The following is a 17,098-nucleotide window of genomic DNA, read 5'->3' as shown; positions in this document are numbered from 1 at the left end:
CGTTGTACAGGCAACATCTCCACGGAGATGGCTTAGAGTTTTTTAGTGTTTAACTGTAGTTTTTATTATTCAATCAAGAGTTTGTTATTTTGAAATAGTGCTGGTATGTACTATTTACTCAGAAACAGAAAAGAGATGAAGATTTCTGTTTGTATGAGGAAAATGATTTTAGCAACCGTCACTAAAATCCATGGCTGTTCCACACAGGACTGTTGAGAGCAATTAACTTCAGTTGGGGGAACAGTGAGCAGTCTCTTGCTGCTTGAGGTATGACACATTCTAACAAGACGATGTAATGCTGGAAGCTGTCATTTTCCCTATGGGATCCGGTAAGCCATGTTTATTACGATCGTAAATAAGGGCTTCACAAGGGCTTATTAAGACTGTAGACTTTTTCTGGGCTAAATCGATTCATTATTAACACATATTTAGCCTTGAGGAATCATTTTATCTGGGTATTTTGATATAATAATATCGGCAGGCACTGTTTTAGACACCTTATTCTTTAGGGGCTTTCCCAAAGCATAGGCAGAGCCTCATTTTCGCGCCGGTGTTGCGCACTTGTTTTTGAGAGGCATGGCATGCAGTCGCATGTGAGAGGAGCTCTGATACTTAGAAAAGACTTTCTGAAGGCGTCATTTGGTATCGTATTCCCCTTTGGGCTTGGTTGGGTCTCAGCAAAGCAGATGCCAGGGACTGTAAAGGGGTTAAAGTTCAAAACGGCTCCGGTTCCGTTATTTTAAGGGTTAAAGCTTCCAAATTTGGTGTGCAATACTTTTAAGGCTTTAAGACACTGTGGTGAAAATTTGGTGAATTTTGAACAATTCCTTCATGTTTTTTCGCAATTGCAGTAATAAAGTGTGTTCAGTTTAAAATTTAAAGTGACAGTAACGGTTTTATTTTAAAACGTTTTTTGTACTTTGTTATCAAGTTTATGCCTGTTTAACATGTCTGAACTACCAGATAGACTGTGTTCTGAATGTGGGGAAGCCAGAATTCCTATTCATTTAAATAAATGTGATTTATGTGACAATGACAATGATGCCCAAGATGATTCCTCAAGTGAGGGGAGTAAGCATGGTAATGCATCATTCCCTCCTTCGTCTACACGAGTCTTGCCCACTCAGGAGGCCCCTAGTACATCTAGCGCGCCAATACTCCTTACTATGCAACAATTAACGGCTGTAATGGATAATTCTGTCAAAAACATTTTAGCCAAAATGAACACTTATCAGCGTAAGCGCGACTGCTCTGTTTTAGATACTGAAGAGCATGACGACGCTGATATTAATGTTTCTGAAGGGCCCCTAACCCAGTCTGATGGGGCCAGGGAGGTTTTGTCTGAGGGAGAAATTACTGATTCAGGGAACATTTCTCAACAAGCTGAACCTGATGTGATTACATTTAAATTTAAGTTGGAACATCTCCGCATTCTGCTTAAGGAGGTATTATCCACTCTGGATGATTGTGACAAGTTGGTCATCCCAGAGAAACTATGTAAAATGGACAAGTTCCTAGAGGTGCCGGGGCTCCCAGAAGCTTTTCCTATACCCAAGCGGGTGGCGGACATTGTGAATAAAGAATGGGAAAGGCCCGGTATTCCTTTCGTCCCTCCCCCCATATTTAAAAAATTGTTTCCTATGGTCGACCCCAGAAAGGACTTATGGCAGACAGTCCCCAAGGTCGAGGGAGCGGTTTCCACTTTAAACAAACGCACCACTATACCCATAGAGGATAGTTGTGCTTTCAAAGATCCTATGGATAAAAAATTAGAAGGTTTGCTTAAAAAGATGTTTGTTCAGCAGGGTTACCTTCTACAACCAATTTCATGCATTGTCCCTGTCGCTACAGCCGCATGTTTCTGGTTCGATGAACTGATAAAGGCGGTCGATAGTGATTCTCCTCCTTATGAGGAGATTATGGACAGAATCAATGCTCTCAAATTGGCTAATTCTTTCACCCTAGACGCCACTTTGCAATTGGCTAGGTTAGCGGCTAAGAATTCTGGGTTTGCTATTGTGGCGCGCAGAGCGCTTTGGTTGAAATCTTGGTCGGCTGATGCGTCTTCCAAGAACAAGCTACTTAACATTCCTTTCAAGGGGAAAACGCTGTTTGGCCCTGACTTGAAAGAGATTATCTCTGATATCACTGGGGGTAAGGGCCACGCCCTTCCTCAGGATCGGCCTTTCAAGGCCAAAAATAAACCTAATTTTCGTCCCTTTCGTAGAAACGGACCAGCCCAAAGTGCTACGTCCTCTAAGCAAGAGGGTAATACTTCTCAAGCCAAGCCAGCTTGGAGACCAATGCAAGGCTGGAACAAGGGAAAGCAGGCCAAGAAACCTGCCACTGCTACCAAGACAGCATGAAATGTTGGCCCCCGATCCGGGACCGGATCTGGTGGGGGGCAGACTCTCTCTCTTCGCTCAGGCTTGGGCAAGAGATGTTCTGGATCCTTGGGCGCTAGAAATAGTCTCCCAAGGTTATCTTCTGGAATTCAAGGGACTTCCCCTAAGGGGGAGGTTCCACAGGTCTCAGTTGTCTTCAGACCACATAAAAAGACAGGCATTCTTACATTGTGTAGAAGACCTGTTAAAAATGGGAGTGATTCATCCTGTTCCATTAAGAGAACAAGGGATGGGGTTCTACTCCAATCTGTTCATAGTTCCCAAAAAAGAGGGAACGTTCAGACCAATCTTAGATCTCAAGATCTTAAACAAGTTTCTCAAGGTTCCATCGTTCAAGATGGAAACCATTCGAACTATTCTTCCTTCCATCCAGGAAGGTCAATTCATGACCACGGTGGATTTAAAGGATGCGTATCTACATATTCCTATCCACAAGGAACATCATCGGTTCCTAAGGTTCGCATTCCTGGACAAGCATTACCAGTTCGTGGCGCTTCCTTTCGGATTAGCCACTGCTCCAAGGATTTTCACAAAGGTACTAGGGTCCCTTCTAGCTGTGCTAAGACCAAGGGGCATTGCTGTAGTACCTTACTTGGACGACATTCTAATTCAAGCGTCGTCCCTTCCTCAAGCAAAGGCTCACACGGACATTGTCCTGGCCTTTCTCAGATCTCACGGATGGAAAGTGAACGTGGAAAAGAGTTCTCTATCTCCGTCAACAAGGGTTCCCTTCTTGGGAACAATAATAGACTCCTTAGAAATGAGGATTTTTCTGACAGAGGCCAGAAAAACAAAACTTCTAGACTCTTGTCGGATACTTCATTCCGTTCCTCTTCCTTCCATAGCTCAGTGCATGGAAGTGATCGGGTTGATGGTAGCGGCAATGGACATAGTTCCTTTTGCGCGCATTCATCTGAGACCATTACAACTGTGCATGCTCAGTCAGTGGAATGGGGACTATACAGACTTGTCTCCGAAGATACAAGTAAATCAGAGGACCAGAGACTCACTCCGTTGGTGGCTGTCCCTGGACAACCTGTCACAAGGGATGACATTCCGCAGACCAGAGTGGGTCATTGTCACGACCGACGCCAGTCTGATGGGCTGGGGCGCGGTCTGGGGATCCCTGAAAGCTCAGGGTCTTTGGTCTCGGGAAGAATCTCTTCTACCGATAAATATTCTGGAACTGAGAGCGATATTCAATGCTCTCAAGGCTTGGCCTCAGCTAGCGAGGGCCAAGTTCATACGGTTTCAATCAGACAACATGACAACTGTTGCGTACATCAACCATCAGGGGGGAACAAGGAGTTCCCTAGCGATGGAAGAAGTGACCAAAATCATTCTATGGGCGGAGTCTCACTCCTGCCACCTGTCTGCTATCCACATCCCAGGAGTGGAAAATTGGGAAGCGGATTTTCTGAGTCGTCAGACATTGCATCCGGGGGAGTGGGAACTCCATCCGGAAATCTTTGCCCAAGTCACTCAGCTGTGGGGCATTCCAGACATGGATCTGATGGCCTCTCGTCAGAACTTCAAAGTTCCTTGCTACGGGTCCAGATCCAGGGATCCCAAGGCGGCTCTAGTGGATGCACTAGTAGCACCTTGGACCTTCAAACTAGCTTATGTGTTCCCGCCGTTTCCTCTCATCCCCAGGCTGGTAGCCAGGATCAATCAGGAGAGGGCGTCGGTGATCTTGATAGCTCCTGCGTGGCCACGCAGGACTTGGTATGCAGATCTGGTGAATATGTCATCGGCTCCACCTTGGAAGCTACCTTTGAGACGAGACCTTCTTGTTCAGGGTCCGTTCGAACATCCGAATCTGGTTTCACTCCAGCTGACTGCTTGGAGATTGAACGCTTGATCTTATCGAAGCGAGGGTTCTCAGATTCTGTTATCGATACTCTTGTTCAGGCCAGAAAGCCTGTAACTAGAAAGATTTACCACAAAATTTGGAAAAAATATATCTGTTGGTGTGAATCTAAAGGATTCCCTTGGGACAAGGTTAAGATTCCTAAGATTCTATCCTTCCTTCAAGAAGGATTGGAAAAAGGATTATCTGCAAGTTCCCTGAAGGGACAGATTTCTGCCTTGTCTGTGTTACTTCACAAAATGCTGGCAGCTGTGCCAGATGTTCAAGCCTTTGTTCAGGCTCTGGTTAGAATTAAGCCTGTTTACAAACCTTTGACTCCTCCTTGGAGTCTCAATTTAGTTCTTTCAGTTCTTCAGGGGGTTCCGTTTGAACCCTTACATTCCGTTGATATTAAGTTATTATCTTGGAAAGTTTTGTTTTTAGTTGCAATTTCTTCTGCTAGAAGAGTTTCAGAATTATCTGCTCTGCAGTGTTCTCCTCCTTATCTGGTGTTCCATGCAGATAAGGTGGTTTTACGTACTAAACCTGGTTTTCTTCCAAAAGTTGTTTCTAACAAAAACATTAACCAGGAGATTATCGTACCTTCTCTGTGTCCGAAACCAGTTTCAAAGAAGGAACGTTTGTTGCACAATTTGGATGTTGTTCGCGCTCTAAAATTCTATTTAGAGGCTACGAAGGATTTTAGACAAACATCTTCCTTGTTTGTTGTTTATTCCGGTAAAAGGAGAGGTCAAAAAGCAACTTCTACCTCTCTCTCTTTTTGGATTAAAAGCATCATCAGATTGGCTTACGAGACTGCCGGACGGCAGCCTCCCGAAAGAATCACAGCTCATTCCACTAGGGCTGTGGCTTCCACATGGGCCTTCAAGAACGAGGCTTCTGTTGATCAGATATGTAGGGCAGCGACTTGGTCTTCACTGCACACTTTTACCAAATTTTACAAGTTTGATACTTTTGCTTCTTCTGAGGCTATTTTTGGGAGAAAGGTTTTGCAAGCCGTGGTGCCTTCCATTTAGGTGACCTGATTTGCTCCCTCCCTTCATCCGTGTCCTAAAGCTTTGGTATTGGTTCCCACAAGTAAGGATGACGCCGTGGACCGGACACACCTATGTTGGAGAAAACAGAATTTATGTTTACCTGATAAATTACTTTCTCCAACGGTGTGTCCGGTCCACGGCCCGCCCTGGTTTTTTTAATCAGGTCTGATAATTTATTTTCTTTAACTACAGTCACCACGGTACCATATGGTTTCTCCTATGCAAATATTCCTCCTTAACGTCGGTCGAATGACTGGGGTAGGCGGAGCCTAGGAGGGATCATGTGACCAGCTTTGCTGGGCTCTTTGCCATTTCCTGTTGGGGAAGAGAATATCCCACAAGTAAGGATGACGCCGTGGACCGGACACACCGTTGGAGAAAGTAATTTATCAGGTAAACATAAATTCTGTTTTTTGGATTAAAAGCATCATCAGATTGGCTTACGAGACTGCCGGACGGCAGCCTCCCGAAAGAATCACAGCTCATTCCACTAGGGCTGTGGCTTCCACATGGGCCTTCAAGAACGAGGCTTCTGTTGATCAGATATGTAGGGCAGCGACTTGGTCTTCACTGCACACTTTTACCAAATTTTACAAGTTTGATACTTTTGCTTCTTCTGAGGCTATTTTTGGGAGAAAGGTTTTGCAAACCGTGGTGCCTTCCATCTAGGTGACCTGATTTGCTCCCTCCCATCATCCGTGTCCTAAAGCTTTGGTATTGGTTCCCACAAGTAAGGATGACGCCGTGGACCGGACACACCTATGTTGGAGAAAACAGATTTTATGTTTACCTGATAAATTACTTTCTCCAACGGTGTGTCCGGTCCACGGCCCGCCCTGGTTTTTTAATCAGGTCTGATGATTTATTTTCTTTAACTACAGTCACCACGGTATCATATGGTTTCTCCTATGCAAATATTCCTCCTTAACGTCGGTCGAATGACTGGGGTAGGCGGAGCCTAGGAGGGATCATGTGACCAGCTTTGCTGGGCTCTTTGCCATTTCCTGTTGGGGAAGAGAATATCCCACAAGTAAGGATGACGCCGTGGACCGGACACACCGTTGGAGAAAGTAATTTATCAGGTAAACATAAATTCTGTTTTCATGCATTGTTCCTGTCACTACAGCAGCGTGTTTCTGGTTCGAAGAACTAGAAAAGTCGCTCAATAAAGCATCTTCTTATGAGGAGGTTATGGACAGAGTTCAAGCACTTAAATTGGCTAACTCTTTTACCTTAGACGCCACTTTGCAATTAGCTAGATTAGCAGCGAAAAATTCAGGTTTTGCTATTGTGGCGCGCAGAGCGCTTTGGCTAAAGTCTTGGTCAGCGGATGTGTCCTCCAAGAACAAATTGCTTAACATCCCTTTCAAGGGGAAAACGCTGTTTGGCCCTGACTTGAAAGAGATTATTTCAGACATCACTGGGGGAAAGGGCCACGCCCTTCCTCAGGATAGGTCTTTTAAGGCTAAAAATAAAACTAATTTTCGTCCCTTTCGCAGAAACGGACCAGCCTCAAATTCTACATCCTCTAAGCAAAAGGGTAATTCTTCTCAAACCAAGCCAGCCTGGAGACCGATGCAAGGCTGGAACAAAGGTAAGCAGGCCAAGAAGCCTGCTACCGCTACCAAGACAGCATGAGATGCTGGCCCCCGATCCGGGACCGGATCTGGTGGGGGGCAGACTCTCTCTCTTCGCTCAGGCTTGGGCAAGAGATGTTCAGGATCCTTGGGCGCTAGAAATAGTTTCTCAAGGTTATCTCCTGGAATTCAAGGAACTACCCCCAAGGGGAAGGTTCCACAGGTCTCAATTGTCTTCAGACCAAATAAAAAGACAGGCATTCTTACATTGTGTAGAAGACCTGTCAAAAATGGGAGTGTTTCATCCTGTTCCATTAGGAGAACAAGGGATGGGGTTTTACTCCAATCTGTTCATAGTTCCCAAAAAAGAGGGAATATTCAGGCCAATTTTGGATCTCAAGATCCTAAACAAATTTCTCAGGGTTCCATCGTTCAAAATGGAAACCATTCGGACAATTCTTCCTACCATCCAGGAAGGTCAATTCATGACCACGGTGGATTTAAAGGATGCGTATCTACATATTCCTATCCACAAGGAACATCATCGGTTCCTAAGATTCGCCTTTCTGGACAAGCATTACCGGTTTGTGGCACTTCCATTCGGATTAGCCACTGCTCCAAGAATTTTCACAAAGGTACTAGGGTCCCTTCTAGCGGTGCTAAGGCCAAGGGGCATTGCAGTAGTACCTTACTTGGACGACATACTAATTCAAGCGTCGTCTCTGCCACAAGCAAAGGCTCATACGGACATTGTCCTAGCCTTTCTCAGATCTCACGGGTGGAAAGTGAACGTAGAAAAAAGTTCTCTATTCCCGTCAACAAGAGTTCCCTTCTTGGGAACAATAATAGACTCCTTAGAAATGAAGATTTTTCTGACAGAGGCCAGAAAATCAAAACTTCTAAGCTCTTGTCAAGTACTTCATTCTGTTCTTCTTCCTTCCATAGCGCAGTGCATGGAAGTAATAGGTTTGATGGTTGCGGCAATGGACATAGTTCCTTTTGCGCGAATTCATCTAAGACCATTACAACTGTGCATGCTCAGACAGTGGAATGGGGATTATATAGACTTGTCCCCGACTATCCAAGTAGATCAGAGGACCAGAGATTCACTCCGTTGGTGGCTGACCCTGGACAACCTGTCTCAAGGGATGAGCTTCCGCAGACCAGAGTGGGTCATTGTCACGACCGACGCCAGTCTGGTGGGCTGGGGCGCGGTCTGGAAATCCCTGAAAGCTCAGGGTCTATGGTCTCGGGAAGAATCTCTTCTCCCGATAAACATTCTGGAACTGAGAGCGATATTCAATGCTCTCAAGGCTTGGCCTCAACTAGCAAAGGCCAAATTCATAAGGTTTCAATCAGACAACATGACGACTGTTGCATATATCAACCATCAGGGGGGAACGAGGAGTTCCCTGGCGATGGAAGAAGTGACCAAAGTAATTCAATGGGCGGAGATTCACTCCTGCTACTTGTCTGCAATCCACATCCCAGGAGTGGAAAATTGGGAAGCGGATTTTCTGAGTCGTCAGACATTTCATCCGGGGGAGTGGGAACTCCATCCGGATATCTTTGCCCACATAACTCAATTATGGGGCATTCCAGACATGGATCTGATGGCGTCTCGTCAGAACTTCAAGGTTCCTTGCTACGGGTCCAGATCCAGGGATCCCAAGGCGACTCTAGTAGATGCACTAGTAGCGCCCTGGACTTTCAACCTAGCTTATGTATTCCCACCGTTTCCTCTCATTCCCAGGCTGGTAGCCAGGATCAATCAGGAGAGGGCTTCGGTGATCTTGATAGCTCCTGCGTGGCCACGCAGAACTTGGTATGCAGACCTGGTGAATATGTCATCGGCTCCACCATGGAAGCTACCTTTGAGACGGGACCTTCTTGTTCAAGGTCCGTTCGAACATCCGAATCTGGCCTCACTCCAACTGACTGCTTGGAGATTGAACGCTTGATTTTATCAAAGCGTGGGTTCTCAGATTCTGTCATTGATACTCTTATTCAGGCTAGAAAGCCTGTAACTAGAAAAATTTACCATAAAGTATGGAAGAAATATATCTGTTGGTGCGAATCGAAAGGATTCCCATGGAACAGGATAAAAATTCCTAAGATTCTATCCTTTCTACAAGAGGGTTTGAAGGGACAGATTTCTGCTTTATCTGTTTTACTTCACAAAAAGCTGGCGGCTGTGCCAGATGTTCAGGCTTTTGTTCAGGCTCTGGTTAGAATCAAGCCTGTTTACAAACCTTTGACTCCTCCTTGGAGTCTCAATTTAGTTCTTTCAGTTCTTCAAGGGGTTCCGTTTGAACCCTTACATTCCGTAGATATTAAGTTATTATCTTGGAAAGTTTTGTTTTTGGTTGCAATTTCTTCTGCTAGAAGAGTTTCAGAGTTATCTGCTCTGCAGTGTTCTCCTCCTTATCTGGTGTTCCATGCAGATAAGGTGGTTTTGCGTACTAAACCTGGTTTCCTTCCGAAAGTTGTTTCTAACAAAAATATTAACCAGGAGATAGTTGTACCTTCTTTGTGTCCGAATCCAGTTTCAAAGAAGGAACGTTTGTTGCACAATTTGGATGTAGTTCGTGCTCTAAAATTCTATTTAGAGGCTACAAAGGATTTCAGACAAACATCTTCCTTGTTTGTTGTTTATTCTGGTAAAAGGAGAGGTCAAAAAGCAACTTCTACCTCTCTCTTTTTGGCTTAAAAGCATCATCCGATTGGCTTATGAGACTGCCGGACGGCAGCCTCCTGAAAGAATCACAGCTCACTCCACTAGGGCTGTGGCTTCCACATGGGCCTTCAAGAACGAGGCTTCTGTTGATCAGATATGTAAGGCAGCGACTTGGTCTTCACTGCACACTTTTACGAAATTTTACAAATTTGATACTTTTGCTTCTTCTGAGGCTATTTTTGGGAGAAAGGTTTTGCAAGCCGTGGTGCCTTCCATCTAGGTGACCTGATTTGCTCCCTCCCATCATCCGTGTCCTAAAGCTTTGGTATTGGTTCCCACAAGTAAGGATGACGCCGTGGACCGGACACACCTATGTTGGAGAAAACAGAATTTATGCTTACCTGATAAATTACTTTCTCCAACGGTGTGTCCGGTCCACGGCCCGCCCTGGTTTTTTAATCAGGTCTGATGAATTATTTTCTCTAACTACAGTCACCACGGTATCATATGATTTCTCCTATGCATATTCCTCCTTTACGTCGGTCGAATGACTGGGGAAGGCGGAGCCTAGGAGGGATCATGTGACCAGCTTTGCTGGGCTCTTTGCCATTTCCTGTTGGGGAAGAGAATATCCCACAAGTAAGGATGACGCCGTGGACCGGACACACCGTTGGAGAAAGTAATTTATCAGGTAAGCATAAATTCTGTTTTTTTCATTTTTACACACACATTGCTTTTTGGCTATGATTTAGGAGAGACTTTTGTAAGTTATTGCAAAAAAACTTTCTAGGTTTTCTGCAAGGCATCCTGAATACACCTATGCCCCCCATGCATAGGTTTGCCAGGGGTTTTGGTAAAAAAAAACAACCAATTTTAGAACGTATAATAGATTAGTGAAATGTAAAAATCTGGCACAGTAAAAGTAAAAAACAAAAAACCTAATAATGAACATAACTAAAAAAAGAATAACGGCAAATGTATTTATTTTTTAAAAAATGGACCATTGTATAATACCGCTTGAAGCAGAGTCCAGGCTGTCCAGGGCCAGGGCAATAAGAACAGTAATATATGGTGTCCCTTCTCTGCCCCCTCTTGGTACAGACTCTGCATTTTTTTTTTTGTGGTTTCTGCTTTTCGGCAGTAAGGAGGATTTTAAAAATAAAATGGGTAGCCCCAACTCTGCTCTCTTCCATCACCGCCCGGGGAGCAGGTGCATCTTGGTACAAAATCCCTGAAATTATCTGGAGCTGAAACTGTAAAAAAGTCTGTTTCATTCCGGGGTTTGCTTTTTGAAGAACAAAAAAGCGTTGTGGCTTGCAATCTGCATTAAGTAAATTGCAACCTTTTTGTACCAGGCCCTTGTCTTCCGCATAATTAGGTAGTGCTGCAGCAGCTTATCTGCCAGATCAACCCCATCCATATGCCAGTTATAACACTTGATGCACACTGGCTTTCTTATGATCTCAGCTCTGCCATGTACAGAGACCGCCAGTGTCCTTTCTGTGTGGATGGTGGTAAGAAGGTATACATCCTTTTTGTCTCTGTACTTAAGTGCCAACAGCTCCTCTTGGCACAGAGCTTAGGTCTCCCTCCTTCGTAGCCGGGTGCGTGTAAGTTGTCCTGGGAAACCTGCGTGGTTCTTTTTAATTGTACCGCAAGCTACTGAATCAAAGCAATAGAGTAGCTTGAACAAAAGGATATTTGTATAATAATTATCCTTAGATAATTATACAATTATCCTTTTGTTCAAGCTACTGTATTGCTTTGATAGACGGACAATCTTGCCAGTGGTTCCCATATGTTCTGAGCAACCTGGAGCGTCAAGGTGGCTATCCTTTCCCTCATACACCCGGAAGGCCTGCGTATATACAGTCTCGCTCTCACAGAACTTATACACCTTTTACCCCATACCTGGAGCGCTTGGAAGGAATATACTGCTTGAATCCCAGCCTTCCCTTTATACTTCATCAGCGATTCATCAACGCATATATTCCTTCCAGGTGTATAAGCCTCTGCAAGCCTGGCAGCAAAGTGGGTAATCTGGGGCCGATTTTATACAGCCTGTCAAATTGGGCATCGGGGGGGCACAGGCTGTTGTCTCTGAAGTGCATGAAATGTAGAATCATTTCATACCTCTTCCTTGACATACTCTGGGAGAAAATGTGTAGAGCAGATGGGGTTACTGCTCCAGTAGGAGCGAATATAGGGTTTCTTTATGATGCCCATCAGCATAGTCGATGCCCAGAATGTTTTAAATTCTGGCACATTGATGGGGACCCATTGCTGCTTTGCCAAATATGTTTCAGGCTTTGCAGCACAGAACTGATGGGCATATAAATTAGTTTAGGCTACAATGTTCCCCAATGTTCCCCAATACATCATCGCCCAGAAATGCCTCCCAGAAACTATGGATGTTGCAGGATTTAGCCCCCAACATTGATGCCAGGATTTGCTGTGAAGGGTGGGATAGCTGGCCTTCAGCGCAAATGACGGCAACATGCCTCCTTCTGGCAGGGGGGCTAGCAGCCACAGATCTGCATTAAGTAAATTGCACTATCAGTTGAGACCGTATCTAATGATGTATCTGAGCATATGGCAGGGTCAAAATTGGGGTCTGAATCAGACATAGAGGCATCTAACTCTGATGCAAGGATGGTATACGCCTCCTCAGCACTATATATTTTCTGTGATATTTTATCGGTCACAGAACAAAAAAATACTAATAAAAAATAAAAATTCCACACAATTTAAATTTAACTAAATTAACTAAATTAACTAAAAGAGCCTTTGGGTCTCACAAAAAAATTACTAAAAAAAATGAACCCCTAAAAAAAAAATGCACAGACCGCAAAAAAGTACAGCTATGCTACTGCCAGTGATTTAAAGTGATCACTGGCAAGTTAGGGTCTTACCATTTTTAAAAAAAATAAATGAAATCTTTCTCTTTCTTTCTCACTGGTCAGTCAATATTGACATCAGACAAATGGGATATTTTATTATCCTTTTTTTTTTTTTTTTTGTGGAAGGCTCAGATTGGATGACTCTAGCTTGCCCCTATGATTAATCAGGCTAGGGACACCCCCAGAGGCCCCATGATGCACTGGGCATCGCCGTCTTTGAAGCCTCGTGGGGGAGGGGGGCTATATGGGGCTTAATTTATGTTACTTTTTATTTTTTTAATACTAAGTGCCTCGACCCACCAAGGCACACAAGCAGAACATCAGAAGCCTGTCCGATCGCTTCCGATGCTCTGCTAGACTGCCGGGCTCCACGTGCAGCGAAACCGGAAGTGATCACTCGCGGGGGAGTGATCAATCCATTCCTGGCAGTTGGGAACAGTATTGCAGAATGCCTCAACATTGATGCAATACTGTTAGAGCGGCTGGAAGTGATCTCGATCGCTTCCAGCGCTCAGATTAGCCGACGACGTACAGGGTACGTCTTTGGTCATTAACAGCCTTTTTTTGTAGGACGTACCCTATACATCGTCGGTCCTTAAAGGTACAGTCTACACCAGAATTGTTATTGTGTAAAAAGATAGATAATCCCTTTATTACCCATTCCCTAGTTTTGCATAACTAACAGTTATAATACACTTTTTACCTTTGTGATTACCTTGTATCTAAGCCTCTGCAAACTGCCCCCTTATTTCAGTTCTTTTGACAGACATCCATTTTAGCCAATCAAAGCTGGCTCACTGGATCTCCACGTGCGTGAGCATAGTGTTAGCTATATGACACACATGAACTAACACCCTCTAGTGGTGAAAAACTGTCAAAATGCCCTGAGAGAAGAGGCGGCCTTCAAGAGCTTAGAAATTTGCATATGAACCTCCTAGGTTTAGCTTTCAACTAAGAATACCAAGAGAACAAAGCAAAATTGGTGATAAAAGTAAATTGGAAAATTGTTTAAAATTACATTCTCTGTCTGAATCATGAAAGTTTTTTTTTTGTTTTTTTTTTGGACTAGACTGTCCCTTTTAAGGGGTTAAAATGGCATGTTCTACCTAAATCATGAAAGAGAAAATTTGAGTTTCATATCCCTTTAAGAATTACTAATCTTTGACATTTAGGTGGTACTCCCCTGACTAAATACTGACATTTTATACTAATCTAGTGCTAGCCTACAGCCAAGGTTGTGTCTTCCAATTGGAAGCAAGTGGTGGGTGGAGTCTGGCTATTGGAACAGTTGCAGGAAATAAGGTATTTCTTTTATTTAAATGTTTAGCCTTGTATTGTAAAATATAAGGTATTTACTGTTCCTTGACACAAGACGGGGGCTCCAACTCTTGTAATTTTTACACAATCATAAATCACAAATTCAAGTAACAGTTCAAATTTCAACAGCCCACCTCTGAATGCTGCTTAGCTTTCCCGCTATTAGAAAAGTTCACTGCAAATAGTCTTTAAAGTAAATTAGCAATTGTTATTGTAATTTACTCCTAAATTCATCTCTCACAATATAGAATGTAACCGTTGTGGAACAGGAGAAGATTGACAAGCTCATGCTTGAAATGGATGGGACAGAAAACAAGTGTAAGTGTACATGATGGGGGTGTGTAGCAAGTAGTATTCTCAATTTACACAATTATTTTTTGTGCCTCAAATGTTTGGTAGCTTATGTTTAAAATGCTATAAATATAATGCACAGAACCATTATACATACCGTGTGCTTTGATTTCACAATGGAAATTTAGTGTAGTCCAAGTGACCTAAGGAAAAAATATTTCTAACATGCAGATATTTAGTGGTGTTGCATCTTCCAAATTGATCCAGTAACCATTTTTTAATTAATCCGTTTTATTCTAATGTTTACTTTCATTATAAGGTGGTGATGAGTCACGAGCCATCACACATGGGATTGAACTTCAGTCCACTAGGAGACAAAATATTCTACATACCCAAGAGCCTATAATCCTACACATATACACATACACATATACACACACACACACACACATACACATACACACACATACACGTACATACACGTACATATACATATACATACACACACACACATACACGTACATACACACACACACACACACACACACGTACATATACATACACACACACACACACATACACACATACATACATACATACACATACACACACACACACACCCATACACACACACACCTATACACACACACAAAGATGTGGGATGGCGCTATATATATGTAGTGTATGGCACTTTAAAATTGATACTAGTAATGGTTAATACTAAAAATGACTAATGCTTTAAAGCAATGGTATTCAAAATTGGAATACAATACATGGAAAAATATATATAAGAAAGGTGTTCGAAATACAATTAAAAGTATATATAAGAATCACATGAAATTCATATAAAATTCATACAGTACATGAATCATAAAATAAATATAATCTATAATCCTATATTATTCCTATCCAGGTCCATATTAAAAGCTGTATTAACAGTTATGAGTTTATTGTTTTACAGTTACAAAAGTTTGTTTAATGTTTATAATTATTAAAATAAAAGGAAAACATATTAGAAAAGGGAGGGGAAGAAAGACTATAAATAATTTCGTTCCTACTTCAGGAAAATAAACAAGACCTCATATTTCTTTTACAAAGATATGACAAGTCCACGGATTTCATCCTTACTTGTGGGATATTAACCTCCTGCTAACAGGAAGTGGCAAAGAGCACCACAGCAGAGCTGTATATATAGCCCCTCCCCTTCCCTTCCACCCTCAGTCACATGGTAAAGTGAAGTGTTAGTTTTAGTTTCTTCAATCAAAAATGTTGAATAATTGCCGAGCACTTCTGTCCATTCCTCGGCCATCAGTGGCTCAGTGTATGGAGGTAATCTGATTAATGGTAGCGGCAATGGACATCGTTCTGTTTGCTCGCTTTCATCTCAACTATGCATGTTTGCTCGCTTTCATCTCAACTATGCATGCTCGGTCAGTGGAATAGGGATTATGCAGATTTATTTCCAAAGATAATTCTGGATCAAGAGACCAGAAACTCTCTTCTTTGGTGGTTGTCGTCGGATCATCTGTCCCAGGGGACTTGTTTCTGCAGACCCTCGTGGGTGATAGTGACAACAGATGCCAGCCTTCTGGGCTGGGGTGCAGTTTGGAATTCCCTGAAGGCTCAGGGTGTTTGGACTCAAGTGGAGTCTCTACTTCCAATCAATAGTTTGGAACTTAGGGCAATATTCAATGCACTTCAGGCGTGGCCTCAGTTGGCTTCAGCCAAATTCATCAGATTCCAGTTGGACAACATAACAACTGTGGCATATGTCAGTCATCAGGGGGGAACAAGGAGTTCCTTAGCGATGATAGAAGTATCCAATATAATCAGTTTGGCAGAGGCCCACTCTTGTCATCTGTCAGCGATCTACATCCCAGGAGTAGAGTACTAGGAAGCAGATTTTCTAAGTCGACAGACTTTTCATCTGGGGGAGTGGGAACTTCACCCTGAGGTATTTGCCTCATTGATTCTCAGATGGGGCAGACCGGAATTGTATTTGATGGCATCTCGTCAGAATGCCAAGCTTCCAAGATACGGATCCCGGTCAAGGGATCCTCAGGCCGAACTGATAGATGCCTTGGTTGTTCAGCCTAGCTTATGTTTCCGCCGTTTCCTCTCCTCCCACGCGTGATTGCTCGAATCAAACAGGATAGAGCTTCAGTGATCCTGATAGCGCCTGCGTGGCCACGCAAGACTTGGTATGCGGATCTAGTGGACATGTCCTCTCTGCCACCGTGGAAACTTCTGTTGAGACAGGACCTTCTTATTCAAGGTCCTTTCCAACATCCAAATCTAATTTCTCTGCAACTGACTGCGTGGAGATTGAACGCTTGATTTTATCGAAGCGAGGATTCTCTGATTCAGTTATCAATACTTTGATACAGGCTAGAAAGCCTGTCTGTCAGCCACTCTGGAATCAATCCGGGATGTAACCCAACTGCTAGCGTGAATTGAAAGCACACGCTAGCACACTGAGAAATATCCAGGACGTGACCCACTCAGGAAGCAGATTAGAAGATAACAAAAATGAATATTGTTCCAGAATGCAGGAAAGCCACAAAGGATAAAACGTCCCTTTAAGTAGTACAAAGAACAAAAAGGAAATGCTCTTACTTTGAAGCTTCTGAAAAAGGTCCTCTTTAGCAGGCTTGTAAAACAAAGGAAAAGTTCTCTTTTGCAGCTTGTAAAAGTATAATGTCCCTTAAAGCAGGTTTATAACAAACAGAAAGGCAAAGTTCTCTTTTGCAGCTTGTAAAAGTAAATGTCCCTTTTAAGCAGGTGTATAACAAACAGAAAGGCAAAGTTCTCTTTTGCAGCTTGTAAAAGTATAATGTCCCTTTAAGCAGGTTTATAACAAACAGAAAGGCAAAGTTCTCTTTTGCAGCTTGTAAAAGTAAATGTCCCTTTTAAGCAGGTGTATAACAAACAGAAAGGCAAAGTTCTCTTTTGCAGCTTGTAAAAGTAAATGTCCCTTTTAAGCAGGTGTATAACAAACAGAAAGGCAAAGTTCTCTTTTGCAGC

The 17,098-nt window shown here is 43.1% G+C and overlaps 1 protein-coding gene across 1 annotated transcript in view; it reads left to right on the top strand.

Moving 5' to 3' along the window:
- Positions 1-17,098, top strand: part of LOC128638471 (alpha-enolase) — a gene marked incomplete in the record, with an annotated part of 709,071 nt that overhangs the window by 281,009 nt on the left and 410,964 nt on the right. Inside the window, 1 exon segment of the mRNA XM_053690430.1 lies at positions 14,032-14,101. Within this exon segment, the coding sequence (XP_053546405.1) occupies positions 14,032-14,101 (70 nt within the window).

Source organism: Bombina bombina, chromosome 8 (assembly GCF_027579735.1).
Source record: "Bombina bombina isolate aBomBom1 chromosome 8, aBomBom1.pri, whole genome shotgun sequence".
NCBI classification, from domain to species: domain Eukaryota; kingdom Metazoa; phylum Chordata; class Amphibia; order Anura; family Bombinatoridae; genus Bombina; species Bombina bombina.
The sequence above is the reverse complement of the archived record's forward strand: the minus strand, read 5'-3'. Positions and strand labels throughout refer to the sequence as shown.